The sequence below is a fragment of the Petaurus breviceps genome, unplaced genomic scaffold (assembly GCF_028583685.1).
Source record: "Petaurus breviceps papuanus isolate PSGF00001 unplaced genomic scaffold, PetGlider_PUasm1.0 229, whole genome shotgun sequence".
NCBI classification, from domain to species: Eukaryota; Metazoa; Chordata; class Mammalia; order Diprotodontia; family Petauridae; genus Petaurus; species Petaurus breviceps.
Genome location: NW_027185903.1, coordinates 212,793 through 240,061, shown reverse-complemented (window position 1 = coordinate 240,061; position 27,269 = coordinate 212,793). Strand labels below are relative to the sequence as shown.

The 27,269-nt window shown below is 37.0% G+C and overlaps 2 protein-coding genes and 1 long non-coding RNA gene across 12 annotated transcripts in view; 2 read left to right on the top strand and 1 right to left on the bottom strand.

The window, feature by feature from the left end:
* SMG1 (SMG1 nonsense mediated mRNA decay associated PI3K related kinase) overlaps positions 1-14,429 on the top strand; it is a 128,652-nt gene extending 114,223 nt beyond the window's left edge. For 2 of the 3 annotated variants that reach the window (XM_069096012.1, XM_069096014.1), the window contains 7 exons: positions 1,691-1,870; positions 2,241-2,468; positions 4,019-4,230; positions 4,420-4,526; positions 4,882-5,061; positions 5,159-5,265; positions 10,349-14,429. In XM_069096012.1, coding sequence (XP_068952113.1) covers positions 1,691-1,870; positions 2,241-2,468; positions 4,019-4,230; positions 4,420-4,526; positions 4,882-5,061; positions 5,159-5,265; positions 10,349-10,426 — 1,092 coding nt within the window. In that variant the 3' untranslated portion in view covers positions 10,427-14,429. The remainder of the gene's footprint in view (positions 1-1,690; positions 1,871-2,240; positions 2,469-4,018; positions 4,231-4,419; positions 4,527-4,881; positions 5,062-5,158; positions 5,266-10,348) is intronic. The other variant, XM_069096013.1, reaches the window with a different exon arrangement.
* Positions 13,405-18,951, bottom strand: LOC138167328 (uncharacterized). Of its 2 annotated transcripts, XR_011169868.1 has the most exons (4): positions 17,718-18,951; positions 16,787-16,895; positions 15,641-15,818; positions 13,405-13,536 (listed from the first exon to the last, which is right to left on the bottom strand). It is a non-coding gene; the product is annotated as an uncharacterized lncRNA (long non-coding RNA). The 2 variants fall into 2 exon arrangements; XR_011169867.1 differs by having other exon boundaries at positions 15,641-16,895.
* Positions 17,104-27,269, top strand: part of ARL6IP1 (ARL6 interacting reticulophagy regulator 1) — a 28,953-nt gene continuing 18,787 nt past the window's right edge. For 6 of the 7 annotated variants that reach the window (XR_011169865.1, XR_011169866.1, XM_069096025.1 and 3 more), the window contains exons 1-5: positions 17,104-17,275; positions 19,649-19,782; positions 20,214-20,333; positions 24,138-24,255; positions 25,131-25,215. Coding sequence is in view for 5 of the 7 variants with exons in the window: in XM_069096025.1 (XP_068952126.1) it covers positions 17,240-17,275; positions 19,649-19,782; positions 20,214-20,333; positions 24,138-24,255; positions 25,131-25,215 (493 nt within the window). In the remaining 2 variants the exon portion in view is untranslated. Of the gene's footprint in view, positions 17,276-19,648; positions 19,783-20,213; positions 20,334-24,137; positions 24,256-25,130; positions 25,216-25,389; positions 26,518-27,269 lie in introns of those variants that run through there. The other variant, XM_069096024.1, reaches the window with a different exon arrangement.

Sequence of the window (27,269 nt, the reverse complement as noted above, 5' to 3'; positions counted from 1 at the left end):
CCTTCTCATTTTATTTCAGGTTCTTTTTTTGGTATTTGATTCATTTTAAATTTTTGTCTACCATATCTAATCCAGTATTTCATCAATATACCTGAAATAAATCCTTTTCCCCAGTTTTTATTTACTGTAGGATTATCAAATGCTTATCTTTGTAGGTTTCTTCTTTTTTAAGTTTTATTTTATTATTTATTTTTATTATTAAAAAATTGTTTTGAACTTAAACACCAAATAAAATTAGCATTTCCATATACAAAGTAGAATAGAAAAAGAGTGGTGCGTGAAATTGTTCTCTATTACATATAGTTTTTTTTGGTTCAATTTCTAGAATCTATTGTTTTCCATTGTGTGTATATTTTTACTCTCAAACATGGTTTCTGTTTTCTCTCTTTCTCTTTTTCTCTCTTATATTTAAATAGTACCAGGTAATTTTGATGGTTATGGCTATATATAATACAATTTTAAATCAGGAAGGTCAAATCCACCTCTTATCTCAATGTTCCTCTTGATATATGTGTGTGTGTGTGTGTGTGTGTGTGTGTGTGTGTGTGTATTTTTTTTTTTAATTTACTTTTCCTTTTTAGAAGGGGAGGGCAGGGCAGTTGGGGTTAAGTGATTTGCCTAAAGTCACACAGTAAGTATTAAGTGTCTTGAGGTCAGATTTGAACTCAGGTCCTCCTGACTCCATGGCTGGTGTTCTATTCATTGTGCCACCTAGCCATCCCTTGGTATTCTTTGTTAGACTTTATCTCTTCCCTAATTGGCTTTAAAATCCAGTCTCCTCTGAGAGGGATTTTTCATGAACCAAACTGCCCCAGCTAGCATTTGAACCAGTAAGGTCATAGTGGTGGACTATGAATTGAAGAAGACAAGGCTAGGCAAAAGTATTAGAGCATTAAAAATGGAAATAGAACATTATGCTATTGGAAGATCAGAATTCAGATCACCTTGAAACAGTGTGCTTCCTCTCTCTGGCCTCAGTGTGCTCAATTATAAAACAAGGGGTCTGGACTAGATGATCTTTAGGGACCCTTTCTACCCCTAACTCTATGATTTTGTGAATTTTTGCTCTAAGAAATGACCTTTCATTTCAAAAGATTATTTACAGCCACTAAAAATTTTACAAAAACCTGCCAGCATAAAGTTTTTAACTCCTTTGAGCTTATTTGAAATGATCACCAATTCTAAATTTTCCTGTTTAGTGCGAATCTTAAAGAAATTAAAGATGAGCTGCTGGTTATTGACCAGAATCGTTTTCTCAGTTTTGTTCAGTTGTTTTCAGTGGTGTCCAACTTTTTATGACCCCATTTGGGGTTTTCTTGGCAAAGATACTAGAGTGGTTAGCCATTTTCTTTTCCAGCTCTTTTTACAGATGAAGAAACTGAGGCAGTCAGGGCTAAGTGACTTGCCCAGAATCCCACAGCTAGTAAGTGTGTAGGACCAGATTTTAATTTAGGTCATCCTAACTCCAGGCCTGGTGCTCTCTCTAGCCACTGTGCCACCTAGTTGCCCATACTTCTCTCAGTAGCTTCTACCTACACAGCTAAATATTTCTGTGGTCTTTCTCCTTTAGAAGTGAGATTCTTTTAAAAGGTGAAATTGAACTCTTAACTTTTTGCAAGGTGATTCAGACTTTAATTTTGAATCTTAATTTATTTATATTTAGTCATATTGCCTTTTTTTTTCTTCATAGGTAACTTTCCTCTGCAGTAATATTATTCATTTTGAAAGTTTACGAACTAGAACTGCAGAAGCCTTAAACCTGGATGCTTCATTATTTGAACTTATCAAACGCTGTCAGCAAATGTGTTCATTTGCATCACAGTTTAACAGTTCGGTTTCTGAGTTAGAGCTTCGTTTACTACAAAGAGTGGTAAGTCTAAGAAAGGCAAAATGAACTCTATAAAACCTGTTTTCCCAAGTTAATTGACTAATTGTTGGAGCCACAAGTTTTACTGTTTCCAATTAGACCTGTTATAAATTATGTATTCCTTTACATAGATTTATTTTTTTGATACACCAAGTGGTAAATTTGAATATTACAAAGCCTGACAGTAAGTAACAGGTACTGTGCTGAAATTTAGGCACTCTTTTAGTGTGTAATTACATAGTCATAATCTGTGGTAGCATTTGGACAGTATAACCAACATAGTGCAATTAGAGAGTTGTTAAAATTATATTTTAATTATGATGATCAATGACATTTTTATTTCAATTGATTCTTAAAAGAATTTTTTTTTTAGGGTACTAATCTTGAACATGCTATTGGCAGCTCTGAGTGGCTTTTGTCAGCACACAAACAACTAAGTCAGGACATGTCTACTCAAAGGGTAGTTCAGACAGAGAAAGAGCAACAGATAGAAACTGTCTGTGAAACAATTCAGAATTTGGTTGATAACATTAAGACAGTTCTCACTGGTCACAACAGGCAACTTGGAGATGTCAAGCATCTACTAAAAGCAATGGCCAAGGTAAGACTGAAGACATTGGAGTTTTGGGGTTTTAAAACAAAACCTGTTCCTTATTTTAAATAAACTTCATTGCAGAAATATTTCTTTTTGTATGAAATGTTAAATTCACTATTTTTGAAGACTTTAAGGCTCAGTATTTTTTCCTCCTTTTGTGGTATGGAAGAATACTATAATACTAAGAAAGTAAGTACCATGGAACAGATTCTAGCTCACTAATGGGGTTGGAAAGCTTAAAGATGATCTAGTTTAACTCTTCCATTCATCACCTGTTTATTGACTGCCTGCCAGGTGTAAGAAACACCTGTCCTTAAGGGTACCTCCCCTTCCCCCCCCCATAACCAGCATTTTTCAAATGGATTTTTGGATTTGGGCCCAGACCTTTGGGCGCAGGGGCCATAATTTGTTGACCACTGCTCTAGTAAAATGAGGAAAATCAAATCCCAGAAAAGTTATGATTTCCCCATTTATAACCTAGGTCACACAGCTAATGACAGAGATAGAACTGGAAACATTTGGAGAAGATTAATTTAGAAACATTTATTTTTTCATTTAGGACATTATCCACATTTAGAAAGAGAACAGATGAACTGTTGAGTGCAGATCGAAGTTTTTTTCACTTTGTTTTTTTTTCTTGCCTTTTTTTTTTAGGTGGGACATGGGGTAGGGAAGGGGCAACATGGAAATATGTTTTGCGTGACTTCATACACATAATGGGTATCATATTGCTTGTCTTCTCAGCGGTGGAGGAGGAAGGGCTGGAAAGAGGGAGAGTTTGGAACTGAAAATTTTTTTAAAAAGAATGTTATTTAGGATATTAGAAAAAGTGTGTCAGATTGCCAGTGGAAATTGAATGGTATTTGTTGTCCAGTTGTCTGATTGGTCATGACGCAGTTTGAGGTTTTCTTAGCAAAAACACTAAAATATACTAGGGTAGTTTGCCATTTCTTTTTCTTTCTTTCTTCCTTTGTTGTTGGTTTTTTTTTTGCTCTTGGGAGGGCAATTGGGGTTAAGTGACTTGTACAAGGTCACACGGCTAAGTTTTTTGTGTTAAGTGTCTGAGGCTGGATTTGAACTCAGGTCCTCCTGACTCCAGAACTGGTGATCTATTCACTGCGCCACCTAGCTGCCCCTAGTTTGCCATTTCTTTATCGAACTCATTCTACAAATGAGGAAACTCAGGTAAACAGGGTTAAGTGACTTGCCCAGGATCCCACAGCTAGTAAGTATGTGAAGCTAGATTTGAACTCAAGATGAGTCTTCCTCACTCCAGGCCCAATACTTATTCCCCTGTGCTAGCTAGCTGCACTTGAATGCAGCTTTTATCACTAAATTATTGCATTTTGTTTTGTATTTTTAAGTAAATTTTTTTTGTTCTCTGAAAGAAATAACTTTCAAGTCACCTCCTGGATTGTAAAGGTTACTGCCTAGATTAACTTTTTTTTTTTTTACCTAAAAATAAAACTTTAAGAAATCCATTACTTTTTATTGACATATAAGAAAAAGATTCTCTAATAGCAAAATAGAAATATTTCTTAATGTTTTTATTCCAGGATGAAGAAGCTGCACTGGCGGATGGTGATGATATTCCTTATGAAAACAGTGTCAGGCAGTTCTTAGGGGAATACAAGTCATGGCAAGACAACATTCAGACAGTGTTGTTTACATTAGTACAGGCTATGGGTCAAGTTCGAAGTCAGGAGCATATTGAAATGCTGCAAGAAATAACTCCCACCTTGAAAGATCTGAAAACACAAAGTCAGAGGTGAGTGGTTTCTCAGTCACTGATCAAAGTTAAACTATAAGAAAACCTTAAATAATTTATCTGGTCCTCTTTAAATTCAAATTAAAGCATTTTTACTGCATCAGAATATCTTCTAAATAATTTTTTAATTTTCCATATATAATTCTGCTCTAAAAATAGATTTTATGAAAGTGTATTTTTATCTTTCAGCATCTACAATAATCTAGTAAGTTTTGCATCACCCCTAGTCACAGATGCAACAAATGAATGTTCAAGTCCAACATCATCTGCTACCTATCAGCCAACTTTTGCTGCAGGTATTCCTTTGTGGTTGGTGGAAAAGGGGGGAGGAAAAGGCTGAAATCAGATATTTTAAATTAATAACTCATATAAATGTTTTTTAGATAATGTGGCAAGTTTGCATGGTATATGTGATACTCCTGTTTAGTTATAGGAAAAGCAATCCTTCCAAAACACGCAGCCAAACCAGTTTTCAAAATAGTCAATTAAATATAAAAATAATTCATGCCAAATAAACTTTTTAAAGTTTAGAATAAAATTGTATTAATAATAAGGAGTGGAAGGACATTGAGGCCAAATTTCTTCGTTTACATCAGCTGAAGATTTGTGTTCCTTCTATTTAAATAATAGTATCAATTCTCATCTTTATAGCAGTACGAAGCAATACTGGCCAGAAGACTCAGCCTGAAGTTATGTCACAGAATGCAAGAAAGGCAATTCAGAAAAATCTTGCTACATCAGCAGATACTCCACCGAGCACAGTCCCAGGAACAGGCAAGAGTGTTGCTTGTAGTCCTAAAAAGGCAGTCAGAGATCCTAAAACTGGAAAAGGTAATTAGTTATAATAAAGTTGTCTTTTGGTGTACTTTAATTCTCTATATTTTAAAAATGGTGGTTTGAATATTTGCAATTTCATTTCTTTTTTTAGCTGTGCAAGAAAGAAACTCATATGCAGTGAGTGTGTGGAAGAGGGTCAAAGCCAAGTTAGAAGGCCGAGATGTTGATCCTAACAGAAGGATGTCTGTTGCTGAACAGGTAGCTCTTAAAAATAAGCAGAAATGTGGAACTAATAATTATTATATTGCTGAAAAAAATAGAGTTTTGTGTCTCCGGTCGAAGAAGTATTTATCGAGCACCTATTTAAGTCACAGAACTCGTATCAAAGGTCTAAAAGCAGTTGACACTTTAGGTTAATGTTCTAAATTAATATGATGTTTAACTGCCTTGCCACACAATGAAAAAGGCAAAATTGGGACATCTCCTTTGAGTACCTTCCCACTTTGTCATCTCTACTGTTCAGCTGTTGGTTGGTAACTTTATTTTAGGAGACTTTGTTGCTCTCTTTCCCCCCTTCCCCCCCCCCTTTTTTTTAATTTCTAAGAGGACTTTCTTGAATACCTAGAGTGAATTGATTGATACTTTGTGGCAGTGGTATCCATTTCACTTGCTACCTAATCCCACTACACAGAAATTCATATCGCTAGCAGATCACATGTTGTTATACCTGTGAAGTGTTTCGTCAATAATCTTTCTTTGTTGGTCTTTTAAAAGTAGCAATATGTGGGGTTAGAAGCTGAACCCAGTGGCCCTGTGATTATATGTTGCACAGTAGGTTGCCGAATAGGATTATTATATATTATGCTATGCCAGCTTGCCACAAACTTGTGACATTCTGTATACTTATTTTTCTCAGATTAATTTTTATTCTTAAATCAACAGTTCTTCAAACATCATGAACATACCTTTACATAGAGGCAGCATGACGCTAAAGAAAGAACAGTGATTTTTTTCAGTCAGCAGACCTGGATTCTAATTCTGCCTCTTATTTTACTATATGATGTGACTTAGGGCAAGTCATCTCACCTCCTTGGGGCCTCAGGATAATCATCTATAAAACGAATGGACAAGATACTCTGAGGTTTACTTCCGGCTCTATATGTAGGATCCTAGAACAGTATTCTTAAAGGATTAGTTATTATTTAAAGTCCTTGGCCAGGTAGTAGGGAGACAACAGTATAGTGTAATGAAAAGAGTGCTGGATTTGGAGGGAAGCTTTAGGGTTGAATTCTGGCTCTGCTACTATTTCTGTACCTGAAGTCGTCATTTAATGAAGCTCAATTTGGGGGCTCATTTTCCTCATTTGTAAAATGAGGGGGTTGGAGATAATCTCTGAAGTACCTTTGAGCTCTAATTCTTTGCCTCAAGCATGGTTATTTTGAATTTATTTACTGGATCTGGAGGTCATACTTCTTTCGTTACTTTTTTCCTGTTGATGTATCTGTTGTGTTCAAGGTCTTTTAACTTTCTTCATCCTGAAAATCTTTGATACTTGGTCTTCTCTTCCCCAACCCATTTTCCTTATGACTCACTTCCTGACTCCACATTGTGGTTTCCTTAGGGGATGGGTCTCAAAGCATCTTGGTTTCTTCCCACACTGGGCAATTCAAAGGTAACAAATTAGGTCTGTGTCCTGACTTTTGGGTGGTCAGAACTAACCCCCAGCTGTGTACTCTTGCCATCAGACTTGGTGGAGTGCTGCACAGCACCCCCAACCCCAGCCCCTCCAGCATAGCCGTAACCTGTCTCACTTTCTCTCACTTTTTTGTCCTAGCACTCTCAGTTCAGAGCCTGCTTTCCCTGCTACAGGTAATTCAGAGCTTTGCAACGTTGTTGCTTCTGGATCACAGCCCCAGTGAGTTTTTGTTTCTGAAGGTTTATAGCCAGGCTGGTTGTCAGGAGTTCCAAACAAACCTCCAGAGCCAGGATCCCTACATCACCGAAAAGGGGTGGAGGGAATGGGGTGTAGGAGTGGGTTTTGATGTAAGCTCATGTCATGTCCTTTCATTGGCTAGCACAACCTCACTGCCACTAGCATGAGAAGTGGGGGAGGGGTACCAAGTGACCTCAAGGTCAGTGATTATCAGTTCCTGGGTTTTGTCTTTTTTTTTTTCTACATATATCAGCATTTATTGGGTGTGGATAAATCAGTCTTCAGAGAAAAAATGTTTTTTAAACTTATTTATTTTTAGTTTGCAACATTCAGTTCCACAAGCTTTTGAGTTCCAAATTTTTCTCCCCTTCCCCAAGATGGCATGCAGTCTGATAATAAATTCTACATATACATTCACATGAAACATATTTTCACATTAGTCATATTGCAAAGAATAATTATAACCAATGGAATGAAACACAAGAAAAAAAAGAGCAAATAGTATGCTTTGATCGGCATTCAGACTCTGTAATTCTTTCTCTGAATGTGGATAGCATTTTCCATCATGAATCTTTTGGAATTGTCTTAGAACCTTGCATTGCTGAGAAGAGCCAAGTTTATCAAAGTGAGTTGTCATACAGTGTGGCTGTAACTATGTACAGTGTTCTCCTGGTTTTGCTCCTTTCACTCAGCATCAGTTCATATAAGCCTTTACAGGTTTTTCTGAATTCCACTTGCTCCTCATTTCTTATGATGCAATAGTATTCCATTACATTCATATACCACAACTTGTTCAGCCATTCCCCAACTGATAGACATCCCCTCAATTTCAAGTTCTTTACCACCACACAAAAAGCTGCTGTAAATATTTTTGCACATGAGGGTTCTTTTCTCATTTGTATAATCTCTTTGGGATACAGCTCTAAAAGTGATATTGCTGGGTCAAAGGATATGCACATTTTTATAACCCTTTGGTCATAGTTCCAAATTGCTCTCCAGAATGGTTGTATTGGTTCACAGCTCCACCAACAATAGATTAATGTTCCAGTTTTCCCACATCTTCTCCAGTTTTTATCATTTTCCTGTTTTGTCATGTTAGCCAGTCTGACAGGTGTGATGTAGTCCTAAGAGTTGTTTTGATTTGCATTTCTCTAATCAGTAGTAATTTTAGCACATTTTCATATGACTATAGATATCTTTAATTTCTTTCCCTGAAAACTGCCTGTTTATATCTTTTGACCATTTATCAGTTAGGGAATGATTTTGTCCTTTTTTTTTAACCGTTCCTTTGTATTCTGGTTGTCCTAGATCATAGAGACAGCTGAAATTGCTTTATCTTTGAAGCATGGTTTCAGTTTTTGAGAGTTGTAGGGATCAGAGAATATGTCTAGTCAACCATCTTGTTGCTTGTAGGACCCATAGTCCAAGAATAGTTATCTTGAAATGCTCATCACAAAGCATTATAGGATTCTGCTTATTAAAATTATAAATACAGCATGTTAGGATTCCAGTTTTTAATAAAAATGCAGGGGGCGGCTAGGTGGCACAGTGAATGGAGCACTGGCTTTGGAGTCAGGAGGACCTGGGTTCGGATCCCACTTCAGATACACCACAAAAACTAGCTGTGTTACCGTGGGCAAGTCACTTAACCCCAATTGCCCTCCCCAAAAAAAAAGACCAAAAAAAATTTTTTTTTTAATGGAGAGTAAGGGAGAAACTATTGACAGTGTTCATTATGTCAAAGATAAATTTTACATTATTCATTTCTAGAAATTCTTACCCTCTCCTCCCTGAAATAGAGGCATTATGCCTCAACTTAATACACTAGCATTATTGATCTTCCTACCTGAAGCCCTTCCCTAACATAGTCCATCTTTCACTCATCTGCCAAAGTGATCTTCCTAAAACACAGATCTAACTGTGTCACTCTGCTACTCAGTAAATTCCACTAGCCTCCGTTACCTCCAGTATCAAACAAAATCAATCCTTAGTTTTTAAAGCCCTTCATAATAGAGCTGATTCCTACCTTTCCATTTGTCTTATAATTTACTTCTCCACATACTCTGATCCAGCAGCACTTACCTCCCTGCTGATCCTTAAACAGTACTCTTCATTTCCTGACTCCATACTACTTTCCCTGGCTGTCCCTCATGCCTGGAATGTGCCTTTCTCCTCACCTTCACCTCCTGGCTTCCCTGAGGTCTCAACTAGAAGCCCACCTTCTATGAATTCCTTTCCTGGTCCATCATCTTCTCTCCCTTCCTCTTCTACCCACCCCCACTCCCAGCCTGTCTTTGAATCCACAGCACCTTTAATCAATAGGCATTTAACATAGTGCCTGATAGATAGTAAATGATTGATAAATGCTTTTTGAAAATGTACTGGGGGGGCGGCCAGGTAGCTCAGCGAGTAAGAGCACTGGCTCCAGTGTTGGGACGACCTGGAGATCAAATCCCGGGCTCAGACACTCAGCACCACACCCAGAAATAACTGGCCGTGTAACCTTGAGCAAGTTACTTAACCCCGATTGCTTTTAAAAAAAAAAAAAAAAAAAAAAAAAAAAAAAAAAAAAGATAAATGCTTTAAAAAAAAACTTTAAAAAAAAAAAGAAAATGTACTGGGAGTCATGCTGAACAAAGACTCTTTATCACTTACATATTATACTTATTATATGTCTAGGCTTAAAAATTAGAAATTGGGGGTGTGTTCCTTGGTTCGAAAAGGCAGAATTCTTAAAATCTTTGAAGGGTAATGAATGTTTTCAGAATCAAGGGATCTCTATCTATTATCATAAGCTTCCCAGTGTCTTAAACTGTGCTTTACACATTGCCTAAGACATTGAGGTGCCTGTTTTATCTCCAACTTGTCAAACAGAAAGATGTTTCCACCTACATACCTGTCTACTAGTTGTAATGTGAGTAAGTGGGTTTCTTTTAAGTTTAGACATTATAATAAGAAAACTTTTTATACTTTTTCCACATTGTTCATATGTGAACCTTACCCTATTTGCTTTGTATTCATAAGATCATAAGTTTAAAATTAGAAGACCCTCAAAGATCTTGCTCTACAGAATAGGTACTTAACAATACTATACAGGTAGTAAATTGCAGACTTGTGGATTAGAACCTAGGTTCTGACTCCAAAAAGCCCACCTTTAACAACAAATATTCAAGATTGTAAGCCTGTGTTGCATAGTGTGAGGATTCCTCTTAGAAATTCACTCTCCCTAAGAAGTTTGCCTTATAATTTTTAAATATATTAGTTGCTCTTGCAAGTTTTAGCTAAGTCATCTAAACTGCTGCCTCATTTGAGAATCACAATCAACTTTTCATCTCTATTCCCAAACCAGTTTACCTTTTTAAAAAATTGTTACAGTTTTAAACTTTTTTTGCTTTGCTTGTTTTACAGGTTGACTATGTGATTAAGGAAGCAACTAATCTAGATAACTTGGCTCAGCTGTATGAAGGTTGGACAGCCTGGGTATGAATGGGAAGACTGCAGATCAGTCTGGTTAAGTGAGGTCAGACATCTACCAGAATCAACTCGGCCTCAGGCATCCATAGCCACACCACAGTCGGTGGTGATGCATACTGGGGCTTAATCTGAGGAAACCTAGGAAATCTCGGTGCACTAGGAAGTGAATCCTGCAAGATAGCTGCACTCAGGGATACACTAAACACAATGGTCTGCAACCCCAGGGTCAAGGGTGAAAGTTCACCGCCTGAACACCACGATTGTCTTTCTGCTACAGCTGCAAACGTGTCAGGAGGTTAGCTGCAGAAAGAAATCCGAATGCTACAGAGTGCAGAGTGATTTGGAACTCCATTCCACCTGACCCTGTGTGTACAATCCAGGAAATACCAAAGCCCGTTCAAAGAGAAACAGAAAACTGGGGCCATGAAGAAATCACAGCAAAGGAAGATTTGATGCATTCAGATTCTTGTGTTACACTTGTTGTGTGGCAGCAGTACTGGTTGGGTTGACCAGTAAGTTTAAAAAAAAAAAAAAAAGGCTACACAATATGAACTTCAGAAATATCTGACTGAAAGCAGAGAGCTGTATAACAGATACACTGCAATGGAAGAACTTCTGAAATGAAGAAAAAGTCTGGGTTTCCCCCTTCCCCTGCCTTTTCCCTGCTCCTCCTTTCCCTACCCCTCCCCTTCTCCCTTGCCCATCCTACTTCTTCCCCTTTTGCCTAGTCTAGTAGATTAGCCATATTTCAAATAAACTTTTATTTCAATCCTTGTATTTCACGTACTTCAGTCTCAGTACTGTTTAACCTAGATTCTTTTTGATAGATGGAAATTTCTCCAAAAGCACTGAAAACATTGAAAATTCAAGGATTACTTAAAGGTTGAATGATCACATACAAAATGTAATTCTGGTTTATTTAAGTCATTTCTGTGATTCTATCATGTACAGTTTCCCAAATTGTCACTGTGCATTTAAAAGTAATTAACCTAATAGGCATTTGATTTAATGTACACTTCTCTCTGCTGTTGCAGAGTAAGTATATGGGGGTGTCAGGGGGGAGTCATTCAGAATTTTCCCACAAAACTCATTCTACCTTGATTGTTGTAGTTTCTTTCATAAAAGAGTAGCCAATCCAATGTAATCTTTTACCTTTTTAAAAACCAGGATAGAATATCTAGTAGAGTTTTACATTGTTGATGACAGATAAACAGTAAAGTGATGTTCTGGTGGAGGTAGAGTGATGTTTTTTTTTAATTTGGTTTCCTCATTTGATACTTTTAATTTGCAGAATTAAAATTCTTTAGTTCATGTGGTATATTAGGACTTTTTCATATAACATTAGTAAGAGGAACAACCAACATTTTGTTCAGTTTAATTATTAAAGTTATGTGTGAAGTATTTTACTTTATAGCATGACTTCGATAGTTTACTATTCAGTAATACATGACAGTGAATTCATGATGGTTTCCTTAAATTTAGCATTGCATTTTAATACTGAAGTCTTATTCAGTAAACCAGAATCCTGGCCAGAATAGGAATTTTCAAATCACGTGTTAAAAAAAAGCAAAACAGGATTAAAACCTGATTCCAGTACAGTTTTCAAACTCTTGATAAATTTTTGGACAGAATTCATCTGCCATATACTTAATTCCATATACTTAATAGCTTTTTGTATTTTCTGATTTTTTTCATTACTCTGATTTGATTCCCATGAGATAATCCATTTCATTATAGATGCCCTCTTAACACCTTGCCATGTATTGCAAGAAAGATGGCATTTGAATATCCTTGTGCCTAACAAAAGATCCTATCACAATTTTTTACTTTGTTTATAGTGAACCTTATTTTAATAAAACAACTTAAGCTGGAATAATAATGCCATAATGCATTTTGCATGCTGCTGTTTTCTAGAAGCTGTGAGAATTTATTTCATCTCACATGTACCTCCTAGTATCCAAAAATGAAGCTGCTTTTTTCTTTATGTTATCAGAATGAAAAATCATCCCTGTTTTTTTTTTAAGCATACAAGCCCAAATCAGCCCCTATGTGTAGTATTCAGAAATGGCTTCCTCTTTAGTAAGGAAGGTTAACAGAAAATTCCAAGAGGTATCAAACCTCACAGGTGCCTTGGCACTTTTTCCCAGATAATACAGTGAAACGACGTTACTATGAAAGCACCCGTATACATCTAGTAAATTACCCACATACCTTTGACAAAATGGTCCCTTTAATGTTTGGGATAATACCATCAAAACAAATATTTTGTTTTCAGAAACGTTAAATTGTAACTCCAAATGTATATTGACATTTACTGCATAGTAGTTTGATTTCCTCATGGAATTTAAATTATAAATGGCCTTGCAATTTTAGATTACTCTAAGAATATTCACCAGTATCTTCAAGACATGCATCGGTTAAAGACGTACTGGTGGTATAGCAGATCAGATAGGGCTGTAGGTTTCTTGTTCATAAAAAAATGTAAAGATGAAGCAGCTATGAAATCATAATTATATTTAGAAATAGACAAAATAGCTATGGAAAACAAGGTGGTTTGGATTTTTTTTTAATGATTCTGGTTGACAACCTCCAAGCAGCTATTTTTCTTTTCTCTCAAGGCTCAATTATCGTCAGTGTTATGAACGTTGTCTAAGTCATTGGAATTGCCTGGCCATCCTTGTTTTCTGTTTTGTTTTGAGAAATGTTTGCCTGAAAAAGCTCTGGAGGTATACTAGTTTGTGAAATACCTGTAGCAATTTCACTGGTCTATTTAATGTGCTTGTCCCATTGTGTTCATGACCAGTTCTTATGCAGCTTTCTTGATGGTTAGGTTATTTGGATTACAGTATTAAGAGTCTCTAGATTTGATCTTACGGTCTTCATGCATAGTTTTCCTTTCTGTGTAGGGACTGAGAACTTAGGTAGAACTACTGATCCACTATCACAACCCAAGTCTTAAATTCTTTATTAGGTTTCAGATGCTGAAGATTGTTTAAGGCTGGAGTTTAAGATAAATGAAGTCATCTAGCACTCCAATTAACCCTATCTCTCCACCTTCTTGTTACACTCTAAATGGTTTTCCCGTGTTGTAGGGGTTTTCTCCGGTGTTTGGTTGGTCTAATCTGTAAAATTTTAAGGAAAGAGCCATTTAAAATTTCTGATCAGGGCAGTGCGAATACAGCCAAATATTAGAGTATAAGTGCAATCCAAGTCCCTTCTTAAGTTATAAGCAGTACTTTAATCCTGAAAAGTCTTCCCCCTTCCATTCTCCTCGGCATTTTTGTAATTCCTTTTGAAGGTTGCTTATTTGAGTAGCACCCTGACAAAAGGAGCTGGTTCCTTTTCTGTGCTCCTCTTGGCAATCCTTCCTCCTTTGGGGATGTAAACTACAATTCAGCCAATTTCTTTAAGCCTAATTGAACTGCTCATTCAAAAGAAAATGACAAATTATTTACTATTATCACCCTTAAATGTTTTTATGTGAAATTAGAGGAATATTAAAATCAGTGACCTTCCATTTCTCACTTGGCTTACACATTATAAATAAAATTGAATTAGGATATTTTATTTTCCTTTGGTTTAGAGGTAGAATATAGTTAACATTCAGTGAAAGAATGTGGTTTATGCTTTGATGTTTCTAGTTAGAAAAAAAAATGGTAGCTTATCTAGATAAGGTAAATTTTTTTTTCAAGAGAAGATGGAAAAGAAATTTACCATATTATGAAGTTGTGTGGGTTTTGTTGCGCTTTTCCTGCTCCTTATACCTGTATTGGGAATAGCAGCATTTCAACTTCATTAACAAAAAGTGCAGAACACTTGGCCCTGGCCAAGAGAATCTCTCATTTGAAAGGGTGGATTGTAAAACAAGCAGACTGTAGATCAATTGGTTTTTCATACTCAATTGTGTGGGTTTATTAAGGAAAAACTGTTGTACTAATAATGTAAAAATGTAATACAGTTGTTAGATGTATTTTCAAAAGTGGTAAATAGTAAAGAATTGCATGTTGCTCAGAAATAGAGTTGTGGAAAGATGCTTTGTTTTTATTTTTTAAAAAACAAGCTGATTTAAATAGAAGCATATTTTTACAACATTCAAACCTCAAATGTTTTGTTCAACTCAACAATTTATACCCCTTGTCATTACTTTTTCCTGGTGTGAAACACCTTTCTCTACCACTTGTAATGGTAATCAGAATATGTGACATGAATAATTTCTCCATTTACCATTATTGTGAGGGCAAATAATTTTAAATGAATCTTCCTTTTTCTTAATAGAACTGTATAAAAGGAAGTGGCTATTCTGTACAAAGGTCGTATTGCCTCCCCAATGGATATAATTTCGTGAATGTATCACACCAGCTTCCTCAAAATGTTAATAATGCATCTTTTGAAAAAAAAATATTACAAGCAAACTTTGTGCATACATTGCATCAACATGGCAAAGATTGTATAAAATACCTTTTTCAAGAAATAAAGATTTAAATTCAACTGGGCTAATGTTAAATTCTGAATTTATTGGTCAAAGACTACTAAAAATACTTTCTAGCCCTAATACTAAATATAAAAGTTTTACCTTCCTAAAAGCTCTATAATATGTGCAATTGTTTGATATCCCCAACCAAGTTTTCCTAATTTTTAAAATGTTTCAAGGTACATGCTTATCAAATTGGATAAAGGAATTACCACTTCAAAAGAAGTTCAGTAGGTTACAAAACTGAAAAACCTTAAAAATCATATAGGGAAGTTGTGGTTTCATGGCTCCAATTGAATTTCTTCATTTTGAGAGTTGTTTTGTTTTGTTTTTTTAAATCCAACCATACTAGTTCCAAAAACAAGATTATTATAAATTTACCCAAAAGTTGGGTGGATAGCTTATCAGCTTAATTTGCAAACTCTGCTAGTAGGTATGTTTGTCCTATTGTGATGTGGCAATTTTCAAAGTAAAAAACGAATACAACCTCACATCTGTTTAATACTATAAAAGCCGAAAAAGGGTGTGGGGAAAGAATCTATAGTGTGAAGCATATATTTTAAGTAAAACATTTAGAGAATTTACTAAAGATCTAATCCATTTTTTTTTCTGTTTACAATTTGAACATTATTAACAATCTGTTAATTCCATAGGGTTATTTCCCCCCCTTAAAAAAAAAATCCCAAAACTATGCTAATAGGAAGCTTCAGTAGTACAGGTAGGGAAAACTTAGTGGAAAACTCAGACAACCTTACCTATGTAACTTAGGCTGTGAATATGCACAGGAAGGCTCTACAATATGGATCATACTCCATGTAGCACCTAACAGTTCTGTCTCTCATTCTGTATTGTCTTCCCTTAGGTATTTACCACCTGGCCTAAAGCATCTTCCTTAGGGCAGTATTTTCACAGTAAAAATATATTCCTGCCATTCTGTGAGAGAGAGAAAAAGTATTTTCACATCAATTATTCTTTTTTTGAGGAGCTTATCTTTAGTTGAGAGTATTCCACCTTATCTATTCAACTTCAGTACTCCCCAACAACCTGCCAATCAGTCTTGAGTTCTTCCTATCCCTCAAAAAAAAAGATATTTGTCATCTAAACTTTTCCTCTCCTTACCCTTCACAGAATAAAAGACCTCTTAAATGTTTAACATTGAACACTACTACCTGGAATGATCTACAATCACTATACTGTATATGACTAATCTTGTTTTCAGAAGTAAAGCAACAGTACAGTCTCTGGGGGAATCTGATGTAAAACATAACTGCACATTTCTGGGAAAGTTTTACTTTCCCTTCTACAAAAGTTCATGATTTAGCTGTTTTATTTCCCAATGCTAAATCCAAATGTCCATGATAGTTTAAACTCTAAGGCACTACACAGGTGAGAAATACGTGGCCTTGTCTGCGTAATTCCATACTACACTCAAGTGCTTTTAGATCTCTTATCTGATTAGGCCTTTGGAACTGCTGGAGGCTGGTAAAAGCAACCTGCTCAGTCACATAGCAAGTCTTTGGCACCAGACCCCAGGATGCTTGGGGGGAGAGAGAAGGTGTTGCTCCAGTCGCCAGGTGTATTATCAGGCAGACCCAAACCACAGGAAACGCTCGCAAAAGCTTGCTTAAATGTGTATATAAAAAACTTTTTGGAGGTAATGAAGGTAAAGTGACTTGCCCAGGATCACGGAGATAGTTATCTGAGGTCGCATTGGAACTCAGGTCCTCCTCACTCAGCTGCCCCAGCCACATAAAAATCAAACACCAGTCCCTCCTCTCCCTAACGTACGGCAACTCTATTTTCATTCGTGGCGTTTTGCAAAATAGGAATAAAATATAATCGGAAAGCTCCCTTCTGCTGGCAAAAGAGCCCGTAGCAGGTTGGTCGCCTCGTCATTTTACCTAGACGACTGATGGGGAAGAGAAAAATCTGCGCCGGCGTTTGGCTCCGCAAGCATGCGCGCACGCTCGAATCCCTTCCCTACCTGTAACAGTTGAACCGCTTCCGAACCTGTGAAGTGGAAAGGACAGAACGGATCCACGAGATGATTGGCCAACTCGTTCGTCATCCCGCCCCTCAACCCAGGACTTTCTTTACATTTTTCTAAGCCTCGGTTTGAAAACATGCACCGGCTCGTGGTTGGCTGGTATATACCTCAGCTTCTGCTGAATTCCACCAATAAAAAGACAGGCTCGCAAGGCCTGTCGGGAAAGGGAGCCGGCCTATAAAAAGGCCTGGGAAGCAAAGCCGTATTTGTTAAGGATCCAGCTGAGGGCTGTTTGGGAAGTATTCTTATCTTTTATATAGGGATCTGGAGGCCGTGGCCGGTTATCCTGGGAGTTGTTACGGTGACCATGGCTGAGGGGGACAATCGTAGCAGCAACCTGCTGGTGAGTGGCCCGGAAGCCCATAGCAGAGACAGGCTTCTGGCCTTCCTTTTGCTGGGGTAGCTAAGTGCCGCGGTCAGGCTCGTAGCCTGGTCACCCCAGGTCGAGGCTTGTGGGCCAGTGGAGGATCTTCATCCTCCTTCCGACCCCCCCCCCCCCCAAAAAAAAATGTTGAGTACGGTTGGTTGGGCCTTGAGGCGTTTGGCTAATCATTCGCTCTTCACTTCCTGAGTGGGGCTGGGGCTGGGGCTGGGGCTGGGGCTGGGGCTGGGGCTGGGGCTGGGGCTGGGGCTGGGGCTGGGGCTGGGGCTGGGGCTGGGAGAGGAGAGGAGCGGCCCGAAGGCCTTGGATTAATCTTTAGAAGAAGGCAGGGGTCGGGAAGGAGAGATGGAAGGGAAATTGATGGAAGGATGTGAGCAATATGAGGAAGTAAATCGAAACCAACCCTGCGGCGCTGGAGCTTGGTCAGGCCTTTTCGCCCCCGCCCCCTTTCTGGGAAAACTGCTAGGTTGAGCAGAAATTGAATTTCCTCAGTTTTCCAATGTATAGTGAGGGCTTCTTGCTGCAGAAAATTGGGGGAGCGGAGGTTGGGCGGGGAGGAGGCTGGAATGTACTGGTCATAGATTACGTCTGATTTTTGGAATGCTTGCAATTTGACTGGGATTTTGGTGTAAGGCAATCACGGGCTCTCAGAGCTGGAAAAGGGTCTTCAATGCCCTTTTAGAAATGAGAAAACTCATTTCCAGAGCGACTCATTGACAGGCTCAGATTGCTTGGAAAACCTGGGTATTCTTTTCTCTGTATGCCCTGGAAGGTCAATTTATTTCATTGAAAAATGTGGAGATAGAAATCGTTTGAGGTTGACATAGTAATCTCGTGAGGTAATGCAGTAGAATTCTAGGAAGATAGCAGTTTTAAGATTTAGAGTTGGAAGGGAGCTCAGAGAGCATCTGATGTACCCCCCCCCTCCACCCCTGCATTTTGCAGGTGAGGAAAATTAATCTCACAAAGTACAGTGACTTGCATGTTTTAAGATAAGGGAATGCTAGAGTATTTCTCATCTGATTAATTCTAGGTGATTTTTAGAAACAACTGGGTTTCACATTAGTTTTCAGACTGCAAGCCATTTTTAGCTTTATTCATTTGAGTCATGCTAGTTCTGCTATATTTTGCTTATTCAAGAGTTTCATTTTATAGGTTTCTCGTTCTTCCATAAACTACAAGGGGAAGTTGTGTTGAGTTGGAGATGAAACATCCCAATTTGATGAAATCAGGCTTCATCTGTTTTATATATTAATGCAATATATCTCTATTTCAAGTGATGTTAAAAATGGTTTCTTGTTAAAAGAAAGTTGATTTGAAAATTGAAAGAAATGGGGCAGCTAGGTGGCACAGTGAATAGAGCACTGGCCCTGGAGTCAGGAGGACCTGAGTTCAAATCCAGCCCCAGACACTTAACACAAAGGTGGCCGTGTGACCTTGGGCAAGTCACTTAACCCCAATTGCCCCTCCAAAAAAAGAAAAAAAATTGAAAGAAATGTTAAGAAACCCCCTTAGTACAAGAAAGATGTAAATCCCTTTTATTACACTAATTTATAGGTTTACTAAAATAGTGATTTTTGTTTTAGAAACTACTGAGACCTGAACAAAGAATTAATAAAAATTTAACCTTTAAACCTAATGCCTTCATTAATTTTTTGATGTCTCTTATCTTCATATCATCTACATTTCTCACTTTATCCCTTTCCCATCTTCCCCCTAGAGGGTCATCTCTTACAACGAAGAAGAAAAAACAGTTAAACAAAACTAATCGGTACATCAAAAATGTCTGACATCATATGCAATGTACCACACCCCAGGTGTCTTCTGTCTTTGGGTCTAAGCTTGGTCATTATGATTTCACAACTGTTAGTTTTCATTGTTTTCTTCTTGTTTTTCTCCTGAACATTGTTGTAGTCATTGTTTACATGATGCTATTTTACTTCCTTTACTTTTAGTTCATAAATCTTCTCATGTTTTTTCTTCATTTACATCATTTTCATCATTTCTTTGGGCACAGTATTATTTCATCACATTGATGTGCCACAGCTTGTTTTGTTTAGTCAGTTCCAGCTGATTGAAATAGAATGTATTTCCAGCTCTATGCTTCTTCAAAAAAGTTCTGCTATAAATATTTTGGTATATATGGGGGTCTTTCTATCACTGACCTTTGGGTGACCCCTGTGACTTTTTTAAAAATTAGAATTATTGACTAGTTTCAGCTGAGAATAGATATCTTTTGAACATTGTAACACCATAAAAGAATTTACCTTTCAGATAGCCAACACTACCATTAAGAATATTGTAGTGACTATTTTAAGTATTTCTTGTATGCAGGCTGCAGAAACTGCCAGCCTGGAAGAACAGTTACAAGGATGGGGAGAAGTGATGCTAATAGCTGACAAAATCCTTCGATGGGAAAGAGCCTGGTTTCCACCTGCAGTCATGGGTGTTGTTTCTTTGGTATTCCTGTAAGTGAGCTTTGAGGTTTCTGTTTTAAATTTGCCATTAGTATTTCCTTGCACCTTTATTTAAGCCTCTCATTTGATGCAGTGCCCTAAATCCTTTGTAATGTATAATCTGTAAAGAATGTATTTTCTTAGGTCAGCTTTCTCAAATTTCATTATTTATGTAAACTTTGCTTTATAATGCTCTATTGCATTTATCATGTAATGTATATTAGAACAGTATTGGAACTAAACTCATCTACTAGACTTTTTTAAGTCCTTTGAAGTATTAGAATCATGCTTGCCTTGTCACAACTTTGTATCTATTCCTTCATCTAGGTCAGTGCTTTGCTTCCATTGAGTGCTTTTAATAGTTTTGTTGCTTTTATTGATTTTATGGGATAAACTGTGTAGTAATCTGATATTTAAATCTTGTTTTCTTTTTTCTTTAATAGACTGATCTACTACTTAGATCCATCTGTTCTTTCTGGTGTTTCCTGTTTCGTTATGTTTTTGTGTCTGGCTGACTACCTTGTACCCATTCTTGCTCCTAGAATATTTGGCTCCAATAAATGGTAAGTTAAGTAATACTTTAGTAACCCAAGGAGGAGGAGTTTGGTGTTACATTAGGATGTCATATTAGGATACCTAATTTAATTGCTAGCTTATGTGTCCAGGATTCAAAGTTTAATATTCATCTTAAAAATGGTTAAGTATCTTATAGAGGGAAAGACACTTCTGGCTGGTGGAGAGAATTGCTTTTGAGAAATACAACTAAATTAAAGATATTAAGGAGTTACTCAAAACTGACTGAATTAGTCCTTGAAAGAAGTGTAATCTCCACTGAAAATAAATTGTTTGTTGTGAATGTGTTCCTTTTTTTAAAACCTGGTAGGAAGTGAAGTTACTATATATTTCTTAAGGTATGTCTGAAAACAAATTGTAAAAAAAACATGCTAATTTTTCACCAAAAAATCTGAACCATAAAATTTTATAAATAAATGCTCTTGATAAGAACAGCAGTTGTTACTGTACTACTACTGTAGTGAGTAGAATGAGCTTCAAACCAGGGGTCAAGGAACCTGGATTCAAGAACCAGCTCTGTTACTAACTATAACTGTGTAACTTCAATTCCTTTTCTGGATTTCTTTTCATAGTTTGGGCTAGATGGTAGCTATATTCCAGATCTGTGTTTCTATCTTTGTCTATTGAAAATAGTCTATAATAATATATAGTCTTGACGAGTGAAAATGTGGCTATACCCATTGAAAGTCTTTGGGTCTTATTCTTTCATTCCCTATAAAAGTTTTTTTTAAAACCTTCATGTAAGTTTCTAATCAAATCCATAACAAATTAATTAGCATGCCAAAAATGAGATGAGGTTTTCAATATAATGATTCAGTATAAACTCAGTTTGTGTTTCAGATTTTCCTTCTTAGCATTTTTTTTTTTTTACTTTTTGAAGGGCAATTGGGGTTAAGTGACTTGCCCAAGGTCACATGGCCTTCTTAGCATTTTTTTTTTCCATTTTCAGTGAACAAATCCATTTTTTTCTTTGTACCTATTGTGGTGCCAATGCAATATTCACAGCACCCACGGTCACTATAAATATGCCCGCATGGTGCTCACAGAATATAGCAGACTCTCCACAGAGAAGACAGAAGCAAAACATTCAGACAGCAGAAAACCGAACCTCAAAACCAGTAAGCTGATTCCATCATAGTGACAACGGCACAGAGAGCCACAGCCTCCTTTAGCCTTCCCACAAGCCTGTCCACTTCCCTCCCCCCACAGGGTCCATGTCATTACCTTCAGCCTATTAGGGGGCAGAGTATATTTTCAAAGGGAAGGTCTTCAAATTCCCATTATCACTACATTTACTCTTTTTCTTCTTTCCTCAAGAAAAAGCAAAACCTGCCCCTGCATTGGCCATGTCTGAAAAAAAGGATATCTCATAGACCTGAATCTCTCGCCTCTCCGTCAGGAGGTGGTAGCGTGTTGCACCCTTAGGGCTTTTGCCTCGTGCTTGTTCATTGCAGGCTTTTAAGGTTGTTTGTCTTTACATTGTTGTTGTTTTCTGTACAAATTATTCTCTTGGTTCTACTTACTTCACTCAGCATCAGTTCGTACAGATCATCCTTTTGAATTGTCCCCTTAATCATTCCATTACATTTATAGATTATAATTTGTTAAACCATTCTCCAGCTGGTCTCCACTTGCAGTTATGGGTATTGTTTCTAGTTCTTTGCCGCCCCAAAATGAGCTCCTATAAATATTTTTCTATTTATGGGTCCTTTTCTTCTTCTAGTGGTCTCTTTGGTCTCTAACAGTGGTATCTATGGTCCTAAGAGCATGCACAGTTCAACTTTTTCAGCATACTTTCAAATTACTTTCCAGAGTGACTGGCATAGAAGTTTTATATAAATGTCCCTGAGCATGCACTACGCGGACTTTTTTTTTTATTATATAACCTAAAGAAAAAAAGTTATTTTATATAACCCAAAAATACAAGCCAATTGGCTCAGACACATGAGTTAGGACCTCAAGTTTCCTCATCTGTACAGTGGGTATACTAATCACTGGGTTGTTTCAAGGATCAAATAGAGTAATTTGTAAAGTACTTTGCAGACCTTAAAAGTGCTTTATAAACTAATGATGATAAAGATGTTTAATAAGCATGAAAGAGATAAGCTGGAGCCAAAGTGTGAAGGGCATTAAATGCCAAACTTTATATTTTGTCCTAGAGACAGCAGAGAAATTCAGACTTTTTTTTGAGCAGTGAAATGACTTGTTCAGATTGAATCTATAAATAAGGGTATTTTCATTCTAAATTTGTTTTCTGGTAAATGTTTTTTCCCACTGTTTTTCATTTTATGTCCTCTAATAAGCTAGTGAGTAGAGTTAAAAGGATGTTGTAGAAGGTCTTCTCTTCCCTTCTCCCCCCCTCTCCAGTCTCAAGGTCTGTGTATATAAACTTTAGTATTTTATTGTTGGTAAAAAAGATACAAGCCATTTTGTATTCCTTTGGCACTTATTTTTACTACATTGAAATACACTTACATTTTGTTATAAAAGTGATGAAATAAGGGGCGGCCAGGTAGCACAGTGAGTAAGAGAGCCAGCCCCAGTGTAGGGATGACCTGGGGATCAAATCTGGGCTCAGATACTTAGCACCACACCCAGAAATAACTGGCTGTGTAACCTTGAGCAAGTTACTTGACCCCAATTGCTTTAAAAAAAACAGTGATGAAATAAAATTAGAGTGGACAAATTTTATAGCTACCATTTATTCCTAAAATTTGATTACTAAATCTATAAAGATTTTTCTCTAAATAAAAACCTTGGTCTTAAGTAAAAATTTGGTAGAAGATGAATGTGACTTGGGTGGGTAAATATGTCATTATGATACTGGTGCTGAAAAATAACTTTTGTATTAAAATCCAGAGTTGTCAAAATTAATGTTTATTTAACATGGCATATGTAAAGTACTGTGCTACTCCAGACTGGAAACATCCACAACAGTATACTTGGTGATCTTAAATGACCTACTCAGGATTAAAATAAGAGATTCTTGATTTGTTGGAGACAAGACAAAGGCCTCATGTCAAAGCAGTGCTTTGAAGGAAGTTAGGGTTTCTGTGAGGCATAGGTAAGGCAGGAGTACATTTCTGAGTGATGGATTGTTATTTATAGGAAGCAGCTTAACAAACCAGTTTAAATAAAATAGATGGCTTGAAAAAGGGAGTACTAGAATGTTGGAAAAAAGATAGTAGGAGCCAGATTGTGGAGGGCACTGAAGTTCTGTATTTTATCCAAGAGGCAGTAGGGAATCATTGAAGATGTGGGGTAGATGTGTAACACGGTCTGGTCTAGGCTTTAGGAATGTCAATAAACTTTAGGGTTCCATGAAAGCTTAAAATGCAGAAATAAAGATGGTAAGTTTATTTTAAAGGTGACATTACATTGAATATAGACCTTTTTGTACTTTGTAACCTTTTGTGACCCTTTCTTCCTTCCATGGGAAATTAGACTGAGGCTGGTAAGCCACATACCCCTCTTCAATGGGCAGCCTGTGAGTCTTCAAGACCTTCTCATATAGTAATGAATTATATTAAACCCTATAGACCATACAGTAGTTAGATGGCTCTTTGAATTAATGAAGTTTACAAATAATGTTTCTGGAGCCACATAATTGTATGAGACCTACATGTATAGGATAAAATATTTTGCTTTGTTGTAGTTCTTTGCCAAATTTTGCTTTAGTAGAAAGAGTCATAAAATGTAAGATGACAAAATTGCATATATGACTTCTTGTTCTGTATAAAAAAGAAATTTGCTCACAGTAAAAGTGGGGTGGCTGGGTGTTGTTATTTCACTAGGACTACTGAGCAACAGCAAAGATTCCATGAAATCTGCAGCAATCTAGTGAAGACACGGCGCAGAACTGTTGGCTGGTGGAGACGCCTCTTCACGCTGAAGGAAGAAAAACCTAAAATGGTACTTGTTTTTGACATATTTGTCTAGTGTGTCTTCTAACCTGACTTCAAAGGAGCATAATATTGGTAGAGAGTGAGGTATGGGGTTTTTTTGTTAGTAATGCTTATTAGGCCATGCAGGTGACAAAGTTACATTATCAGAATGTGGTTGTTTACTTTTGGAGTAATGTTTCCTCTTGTAGATAAGAATGTTTTTGTTCCTTTTTTTTTTCTCTTTGCTGAAAGAAAAGTAAAATACCTGTACTGTGTTTAGAATAAATACCTCATATAGTGCTTCACTGTTACATAATATAATTATTGGAAGAGTCTTTTGGGTATCAGTGGTTAACTTCCAAACTAATATAATTGTCCTTTCCACATCATGGGGGTTAGGAACACAGTGCCCCCAAGATCAGGAAAATCTATAAAATTTATGTAAAAAATTTTTGACAAGAGAAGTCTGAATTTTTTGCTTTTTTCTTATAGGGTGTTTATAGTATCTTATAAAATTTGGGTTGATACTATACAATACTATATTTTATATATATAAAATATACATATATTTTATGCATTTCTGATTTTCTAAACATTTTCTGTGTTGAGTAATGGCCTTTGCGTGTGATCTGTAGCTTCCACGAAACTCCCCAAAAATTCCCATTTAATTTCTTAGGCTGATCTGCAATATAGTGAAAATGTGATGGGGATAAGTCACAGTGTGGAAGGGATCAGCAGTGATTTGGTTTACATTAGAAGATCTGAGTAAAGATTGAAAATAGAACATTTAAACATAGATAATTTGTATTTGCTTTGTGGTAATAACAAAATCCTAAAGCGCTTAAGTGTTTTAAGTATCCTACTTCTGTAAACAGGGCATTCTTTTTCATTTTTATTTTTTAGTACTTCATGACCATGATCATTTCCCTTGCTGCAGTTGCTTGGATTGGACAGCAAGTCCACAATCTTTTCCTCACCTACCTTATTGGTAAGCCTTTTTAGAGACTGAACCAAAGGGATATGCGATTGTACTGGGGATAGCAAAGACAGATGAAAAAATCCCTGGCCTCAAGGAGCTAATATTCTACAAGGAGGGAGAAAAATATGCACATAAATAATTGCATATAAATAAATACAAAGGTGATTTTTTTTTTCCTCACAGACACTAATAACTAGGGGGATCAGAATGTTTCATGCAGAACACTGGAGCAGAGTTCTGAAGGAAAGAAATGGAATTTTTTTTTCAGGGGGGAAGGCAAGGCAGTTGGGGTTAAGTAACTTGCCAAGGTCACACAGCTAGTAAGTGTCAGGTGTCTGAGGTCAGATTTGAACTCAGGTCCTCCTGACTCCAGGACCAGTGCCATATTCACTCTGTCACTTAGCTGGGCCCCCCCCCCTTTTTTTTTTTTTGATGTATTAAGTGTTTTTTTTTTTTACTTAAATATTGGAACTTAAATATAAAGAATAGGAAAAACTAAAAGCATATTATGTGCGTAGCAAAATATAAGAGGATTCAGAGTATGTCACAATAAATTTCCATTGCAAGAAAACCTGTATGATAAATACTACACATTATGTTGATAGCTGTCCTTCTTTTCTTTGTAAGTTTTTTTTTGTTCTCTGCTGTTCACTCTTTATTTTTTCCCCGCCACAATTAAGTGTGGATAGATCTGTAAATATGTATATGCATATATATACACACATCTATACCTACATATAGACTCTCCCTAATAAATTGATCTTTGTTTTTATGTTTGTGTGTATCTCTTATTTCCTATCCCTCCTGACTCCTCTACTTTTCTTGTACCCACTACCTTGCCCTTAACCTATTACTTCACTCTCCTTTCTACAGATCCCTACCTTGTCCTCTCCCCGCTCCCTATACCCTTACTACTTTATTTCTTCTGAATTTAGAAGACTTTTATGCTCCTCTAGCTATATAAACCCATCCCCAATGAAAGTAGATTACCAGAACTACCAGCCCTCCTCCCCCATCTAATTCTTCTGTATCTATTCTTCCTCTGGCACTTCATTTGTATAAAATAATTACTCTTTTTAGCTATTCCTAAATGGTTTTACTTCATATCATACTCAGGTCTACCCCAGTATTTCTTATGAACTCCTGAATTACTAATGACAATCTTAGACATACCATGTTTCCCCGATAATAAGACACTGTCTTATTATTTTTTTGGACCGAAAAACACCAGAGGGCTTATTTTCAGGGGAGGGCTTATTTTAATGAACATTGACAGCAATTTTAATAAACAGGTAAATGTGAACCAAAAAATGTACCTTTATTCAATAAGCAAATCACTGGGGAAGAACAGGATGACGCGCTCACTGCTACAGCTCTGATTGGATGCAGCTCGGAGTGCGGCGTGCGTTTCACGGGGGTGGGGGGGGGGACGATGCATACAGAGGGTACCGTAATGTAGCGTGTAGCGCAGGGGATCACCTTCACTACCGTAGCAATCTCAATAGGGCTTATTTTCGGGGGAGGGCTTATTTTAGAGGAATCTTACACAGTAAGGGGAGGGCTTATTTTCAGGATAGGTCTTATTATCGGGGAAACACAGTATATACATTTTACATATATAAAGAGTAAATGGGCAGGCGGCTAGGTGGTACAGTGAATAGAGCACCGGCCCTGGAATCAGGAGGACATGAGTTCAAATCTGGCCTCAGACACTTAACACACTTACTAGCCATGTGACCTTGGGCAAGTCACTTAACCCCAGTTGCCCTCCAAAAAAGCAAAAAAATTAAATGGTCTATCTTTATCCCTTGTAGTCAGTATTTACTATGTACCTTATGTTTCTCTTGGCTCTTTCTATGTCAAAACTTCTATTAGGTTCAAGGTGGATTGTTTTTTTTTTTTAACAAAAGTCTTGAAATTCTGACAGTTGATCAAATGTCCATTTTTTTTTTCATTCAGGATTATGCTTAACTTTGCATGGGTATGGTATTTTTGGCCAGAGCTGCAGTTCTTTAGCTTTTCAATATAGTGTTCCAAGACCTGCAATCCTTTAGTGTCTTCAC